The 7,500-nt window shown below is 49.5% G+C and overlaps 1 protein-coding gene across 1 annotated transcript in view; it reads right to left on the bottom strand.

Annotated features, from left to right (window-relative positions):
- Nucleotides 1–2,898: 2,898 nt before the first annotated feature.
- kcnd2 (potassium voltage-gated channel, Shal-related subfamily, member 2) overlaps nucleotides 2,899–7,500 on the bottom strand; it is a gene marked incomplete at both ends in the record, with an annotated part of 110,915 nt that continues 106,313 nt past the window's right edge. Inside the window, 3 exons of the mRNA XM_080537611.1 lie at nucleotides 2,899–3,064; nucleotides 5,095–5,342; nucleotides 5,694–5,792. Coding sequence (XP_080393737.1) covers nucleotides 2,899–3,064; nucleotides 5,095–5,342; nucleotides 5,694–5,792 — 513 coding nt within the window. The remainder of the gene's footprint in view (nucleotides 3,065–5,094; nucleotides 5,343–5,693; nucleotides 5,793–7,500) is intronic.

Here is a 7,500-nt window from a genome sequence, read left to right as displayed (position 1 = left end):
AATAGGACAATGATTTATTCTATTTACTCATAGACACTGAACCAGACTAAACTATTGAATTGTAATTTTTTTAATATCTTCTCAATAATTCATATACAGTATTTTTGTCAAGAACACAAGCTGTAACAAATCCAAAGTATAATCGTCATAATCATCTTCTTCATTTCTTCAATTTACAATAATCTCATGTACAATAAGTATCTCCCCCCCCTCCCTCCCTTACCCACCCCCCCCCCCCCACCATCACCCCCCACCCCTAAACGTTTCTCACGTAGCCACAAAGAAAGGGACAGACAGAGACAATGTCTGCCTTTGTGCAAACACCAAAACCCAAGGTCCCCAGCACACGCATGCATTTCCGTAAGGTAAAACCTCTTAGAAAACTATTGAGCTGGTTCAAATGCAAGTGGAGCAGAAATCTAACTCAAATAAGACACTAGAACCTGTGGAAATGTTATTTTTCTTTTAAAACGACTAAACCAAGATGAATACTTACTACACCAAATAACAATATACAGCACATATGCACTAGCAACAGTTGGAATAATAATCTTCTTTTTTTTTCCTCTCTTTTTTCTCTTTTTTACAACCGAAAAACAGTTATCATAGTTGAATCAACATCGTTAGATTTTTTTTTGTGTTAAAAATATGTATTTGTGTGTTTCTATGGTCCTCCCCTCCCCTCCTCACCCTTCGATAGAAAGCATATCTTTACAAAAGAAACCAACCCTGTTGCATATGTCACACCATAGTCAAGCAGTGATGGGGGAGTGGTCAGCTTTGAAGGATGCAGTGGGCAGGGGGAGGGTTGGGGGAGAGAGTGGAGGGGGGGGGCTGGGTTGGTATAGGGGTGTTGGAGAGGGTGTTGGGGGGTGGGGGCATTCACTTCATCAGTCTCAAGAGTCACGTCCAATCTCTGTGATCAGCCATCTTGGAAACCGTAAAAGAGAAAGAAATGAATCGGTCTTCGCCCGAAAACCCGAAATACCTTCGATTGTAAATCTCTCTCACACACACACACACACACACACACAGAGAGAGAGAGAGAGAGAGAGAGCGGCTCAGGCTCTGAGTCAAGAGTCAAGTGATGGGAAATCGTTAAATCGGCTCGCTGGATAACAAAGTCTTTTCAGCAGGACATTTTGCATCGATTCTGGAATGATTGCAGCATTCCATGCCAGCGCTGACAGTGTTCCAGCTCTGACAGCGTAGTGGTTAACACAGAGGTCCAGGCCCGGTCAGTTCAGGCCCGGTCAGGTCAGGGCAGATCCACCTCCACCCCATACACCTGGTACCCCTGTACAAAGAACCTCTCATCTCCCCAACACTTCAATTCAAATCCCGGTATCGGTATGAAGTTCAGGTACTGAGACCTGTGCGGTAAATCAGGGAAAAGCAAACTCTTCCTCCTCCTCCTCCTCCTCCTCATCATCGTCATAGCAAACCAACATGCACTTAGAATAAAACATAGACTGTAAACAAAGAAGTACAATAATCACAGTTTTTCCCCATAAGATCACGTTAAAAGGAAACTCCTCTTGGTATCAAAATGGAATGGACTCAATTCATGGTGTGTGTTCATTTCAGACCTTCGCGTTCTCCACTTCCTTCTTTAGCCAACGTCCATGCTCAATAAAACAAGACAACACACACACACACGCACACAGACACACACTCACACACACACACACCCACACACACACACACACATACACAATGTAACCAACACACAATAAAACAGGCTAGGCATCAGGTGGGTGTACTGCTTCAGCGACGAACAAACGAACAAGCCAGGACAAATCAATTCAAACTGTAGCAAAGGGCAAGGGCAGCACAGTTATTCACAATGGCCGTTCGGTCAGAGAACAGATGAACAAGGTGTTGTGTTGGTTTCTGTACAGGAGAGAAATGTCAGAGCACACAGCTCTGAGATAGGGTGGGAAGATAAATTATATATACAGCGCACGCACGCATGCACACACACACACTTTGTCTGTGAACAGAGCTCTTATTGCTCATTGCCAACTGGGGGGAACACCCACAAAAACACAAATGCAGGCAAAAGCAATGGGGTCATGCACACACACATACCTACACTCACACGCACACTCGCACTCACTCACACTCACGCACACTCACACGCACACACACACGCACTCACACTCACACTCACACTCACACTCACACTCACACTCACACACACACACGCACACTCACACTCACACTCACACAGAACATTCCAAAGCATTCCAAAAAACACAACATCTCCTTTTTCTGAAGCCTGGAATCGACTGCACATGGCCTGAACCAAGAAACAAACACCTCTCAGATCCTCTCACCCCTGGTTTTAAGACTACCTTAGATTTACATTTAAAGACACACAATATTGAAAACAGAGCAATGGTAAAATGGTTAATGTTTCTCCTCTGAGGAGAGTTGAAAAGGGATCATTGCGGTTAGCGGTTAGCATGTTAGCGCTCTCCTCCTCTCCGTGCAGGCCTCCGGCAGCGCTTACTCTGACGCTACGCCCAACACAGTCCTCCAAACACCCATCTAACCCCCCCACCCCCCCCACCGCAAAAACAATCCAAGGTGGAGCCGGGCTTTAGCTTGAGCCTTGCACAAAGACGTATCCCACCAAAAGAGTGATGAGCTGCGTGTAGGAAATTATACAGTGTCCAGCCTAGCCCCCCCAAACTCCCTGTCCCCCCATCACCACCCCCCCCAACCCATCCCCCAGAAAACCCAGGTCTCTGATTGGGTCGAGGCAGGGTTAAGGTCTATCTCTCTCTCTCTCTCCCTTCCCTCAGTTTTGGTGAGGTGGGTTTGCCGAAGGCGGTGAGGTGGAGGTGGGTTGTGGCGGAGAGGAGGAGGAGGAGGAGGAGGAGTAGGAGGAGCCTAGAGGGCGGACACCCTGACGATGTTGGACTGTAGGTAGTCGGGGGTGCTGGTCGACTCGCGGCTCTCGGGCGAGGTCACGGGGGGCGTGATGACGGCCGCCGTGATGTAGGACTGGTCGCAGTTCAGAGGCATCGACTCGAAGTTGGCGTTCAGGCTGGAACGACTGAGGGAGGGAGCAGGGGAGGGGGGGAGGGAATGAGGGAGAGAGGGAGGGAGGGAAGGGAAATGGATGGAGGGAAGGAGGGAGAGAAGGAGGGAAGGGGAAGGAGGGAGGGACGGGGAAGGAGGGAAGGAAGGAGCGGGAGAGAGGGAGGGAAGGGGAAGGAGGGAGGGAAGGGGAAGGAGGGAAGGAAGGAGAGGGAGAGATGGCGGGGAATCAGGGAGAAGGCGGGGAAGAGAGAGATAGGGAGGCAAAGAGGGAGAAAGAGAGGACGGCAGGGAGTGAGAGGAGGGAGAGAGAGGGGGAGGAGAAAGGAAGAGGGAGAAAGGCATGAGCACGGAAAGAGGAAGGGGAGGTCAGGCGGAGGAGGGAGTGAGAAAGAGAGGGATAGAGAGAAAGCAGGGAGGGCAGAGGGAGAAAGTGGTGTTTAGTAACATAGAGCAGATTCTTCAGCTGTCCATTCCTGGGTGAGGGTTCACAGAACGCACACACACAATCACACACACACACACACACACACACACACACGGACGCCATGGCACAGCTGGACATGCCCCGAATTCCTCCTCACTGACTCACTATGGGAATACGATGTCTGTTGCCGTAAGTGTGTGAGTGTGTGTGTATGTGCGTGTGTGTGTGTGTGTGTGTGTATGTGTGTGAGCGTCTGTGTGTCTGTGTGTCCAGGCCTGGACTGGCCATCGAGAACAGCGGGAGTTTTCCCGGTGGTCTGGCCTGCTAATTGGCTCGCAGGCCGCAGATTAAAAAAAAACAGTTACAGCCGCAGTCAGGCAGTCAGGCAGTCAGGCCACTGAACTCAGAAGCAGACCAGGCCAGTGTTTCTAGTTGCGGCAGCGCGATAATGATAATAATAACTTTTATTTGTATAGCGCTTTCCTGCAAACGTTGCAGCTCAAAGTGCTCCAATCATTATATAATCATAATTTCATTATTTAGTTATTTAAAGGCAATATTAAAAAGATGGGTTTTTAGTCTAACATAGTCTAACATTATTTGCTGAGGTTGCATCCCTAATGTAATGGCAGTGCATTACACAATGAGTGTAATTGGGTGCATAAAATGAGAATGCAGCCTCACCAAATCTCTGTGGTACACAGAGAAAACCAGCGTCAGAAGACCTGAGAGCTCTATTGGGCTGATATGCTAGCAAAAGGTCTTTCATATATTCTGGTGCTATGCCAGTGAGAGCTTTATAAACAAGCTCCGAACATAACAGGAAGCCAGTGTAGAGTCTCTAAAATAGGAGTTATATGAGCTCTGCTAGATAGTTCGATAACGCAAACTGTCAAGCATAACCGGCGCTTGAAAATGGACGGTGGAGCAGAGAGGGAGAGAGAGACAATAAGAAAGGCCCTTGGAGATGTCTCTAAAATGCAGCAAAATCGGCAAAATGTTTTAATGCGCGGGACCACCAGGTTAGTCAGTACTAAAAATAAACATGCTAGCTAGCGAACCTAGCTAACGTTACCGATGCATCATCATCATCAACCCCCTGTCAAAAGCCCGATGTTAAAGGTGCAGAGAAACTAGACAATCAATAACAAATGTGGTTGTTCCCTTTCTAATTTCCTCATGGCATAATTGGCATCTAGTCTAGTTAACGTGATCAATAATATTTGACAGTTCATGCGTTTTGTTATTTTGTACTATATTTCCCTTCCTGAATGATTTTCCCAGGCCAACCCTGTGTCTGTGTGTGTATGAGTATATTGTCCATGTTTGTCTATATGCAGTGTGTGTGTGTGTGTGTGTGTGTGTGTGTGTGTGTGTGTGTGTCTGTATATACATGCTGTGTGTGTGTGTGTGTGTGTTCATGTCTGTGTGTGTGTGTGTGTGTGTGTGTGTGTGTGTGTGTATGTATATACATGCTGTATGTGTGTGTGTGTTCATGTCTGTATATATATGTGTGTGTGTGTCCATGTCTGTATATATGTGTGTGTGTGTGTGTGTGTGTGTGTGTGTGTCCATGTCTGTATATGTGTGTGTGTGTGTGTGTGTGTGTGTGTGTGTACCTGTTGGCGATGGGTCTCTCTCTGATCTGGATGGTGCTGAGCTCCTGCACGCTGCCGTGGGCCCGGCCGGCCATGTTGGAATTGGGCACGTTGAAGCTCTTCCTCCTGTGGCGCCGCGAGCAGCAGGATGAGAGGCCGTGATTGGACGTGGCCGAGGAGACGGAGGAGTTGCGGGACCCCGCCTGCTTCACCATGGAAACCTCCATGCAGCTGGTCTCATAGGTCTGCTCGTCCACAAACTCATGGTTCTGAGAGAGAGAGAGGGGGGAGAGAGAGAGGGAGAGACAGAGAGAGAGGGGGAAGGGAGAGAGGGGGAAGGGAGAGATAGAGTGAGAAAGAGAGAGAGACAAAGAGAGAGGGAGAGAGAGAGAGAAAGGGAGAGAGAGAGATAGAGACAAAGAGAGAGGGAGAGAGAGAACGAAAGAATGAAAGAACGAAAAAACGAGAGAGAAAAAATAACAGACCAAGTCACATTTCAGTCGGTAAACCGTAACACATACAGTATAGAATAATACATCAAATTCATCCTCCATGGCTGCCCCCCCCTGTCCCCCCTGTCCCCCCCCCCCCCCACACACACACCGGGGCGGTGGTCTTACCGTGGTCTTCTCTAGGCAGTGCAGCAGATGGTGGCGCTGTGTCTCGAACGCGGCATTGGGCTTACACACCAGAGCCAGCTGGCCCGCCTCCTTAGACGCCTTGTAGGACACAAACACAACAGGGGCGCACGTGAGACACCCTCCCAACGGAATAGCACACACACACACACACACATATGCACACACGCGCTCACATCCCTCCACCATAGCCACACCACACACGCCACACATCAGGCCCAGCAGACACCGAGAGGGACGAGGACCGACGTTCTCACAACCTCATCGCAACCTTCCTGCCGCGGGATCAGGACCGTTGCGAGAACGTCAGGTTCCGTCCTCTCTCTTCAGAGAACCCCCCCCCTCCCCCCGCCCCCACTGAGACTGTGTCCCCCCCCCCACCCCTTTCCTGGCTCAACAACCCTCCCTTGGTTCGTGACGGATCGCTCAATGGTTCAAATTCAGCCCTTCAACAGAATGTTGTCTTTTATTTAGTCTGTGTGGGTACTTAATGTGTGTGTGTGTGTGTCTCTATAGATGTGTATGTTTGGTTCAGTTGCTTTATTTTTCCAGTGTTGACTCAAGCCTCATTTGACCCACGAGAGCCACCGTACTCCTTCCATATCGGGTCGGATTCAATGTGACGCGGGGGGGGGGGGGATAGGTAACCAGAGGAAATCCTTTGAAACTCGGGAGGTGGGGGGGAGGGGGGGGGGGGAAGGGGGGAAGAACATGGAATCTGGAATTTGGAACTCCGGAAACTTAGAACACAGAGCCTAGAACTAGAACACCGCGTTAGGGCGCGCGGCCTCCAATGAGGTCACTTTGACTCCGCCCCTGCAATGGCGGAGAGAGTCGCCAGTTGATGACATGCAGCGTGGTTCCTCCATGGGATGGAATCCATGATGCGTTCTGATGATGTCATGAGGAGAGAAGAGGAGAGGAGAGGAGAGGAGAGAGGCAGAGCGTGTGGGGGCCAATCGGAAAAGCCGTGCCAGTCCAAAAAGCACGTGAAGAAAACGGAACATAATGGAGAAGATGAAAGAAAGAAAGTGGTAGAACGAGAGAAGAGGAAGAAGATAAAGGAGAAACAGGTGGAAGATCAGAGGAGAAGACATGGAAAGTGTGAGACCCTTTTTCAGACAGTTGACCGTCTCTCCCCTGCCGCCTGGGTGGGGGCCAGCTTCAGTGGGGCAGGGGGGGGGGGGGGCAGAGGCCCTATGTAGTCTCATGTCGTGTGTGTGTGTGTGTGTGTGTGAGAGAGAGAGAGAGAGAGAGAGAGAGAGAGAGAGAGAAAGAGAAAGAGAGAGAGAGAGAGAGAGAGAGAGAGAGAGAAAGAGAGAGTGAAAGAAAAAGAGAGAGAGAGAGAGTGTGAAAGAGAAAGAGAGAGAGAGAGAGAGTGAAAGAGAGAGAGAGAGAGAGAGAGAGAAAGAGAAAGAGAGAGAGAGAGAGAGAGAGAGAGAAAGAGAGAGTGAAAGAAAAAGAGAGAGAGAGAGAGTGTGAAAGAGAAAGAGAGAGAGAGAGAGTGAAAGAGAGAGAGAGAGAGAGAGAGTGAAAGAGAGAGAGAGAGAGAGAGAGAGAGAGAGAGAGAGGGAGAGAATGAGAGAGCAGTGAGTCAAACAAGTCGATGCTGCAGCCACAATTAGTATGGTGAATCAGTCGAGAGAGAGACAAATAGAGAGAGAGAGAGATAAGAGAGAGAAAGGGGTTAGACATCACGACAAGCAGCAGCCTCAGATGAGAGGGGGAGGGGGGGCAGCCCGTCCGACCGTCCGACCGTCTGACCGTCCGACCGTCCGTCCGTCCACCA

This window comes from Nansenia antarctica, assembly GCF_963989245.1.
Source record: "Nansenia antarctica genome assembly, chromosome: 8".
Taxonomy (NCBI): domain Eukaryota; kingdom Metazoa; phylum Chordata; class Actinopteri; order Argentiniformes; family Microstomatidae; genus Nansenia; species Nansenia antarctica.
Note: the sequence above shows the minus strand (reverse complement) of the source record. Positions and strands in the feature narration are given on the sequence as shown.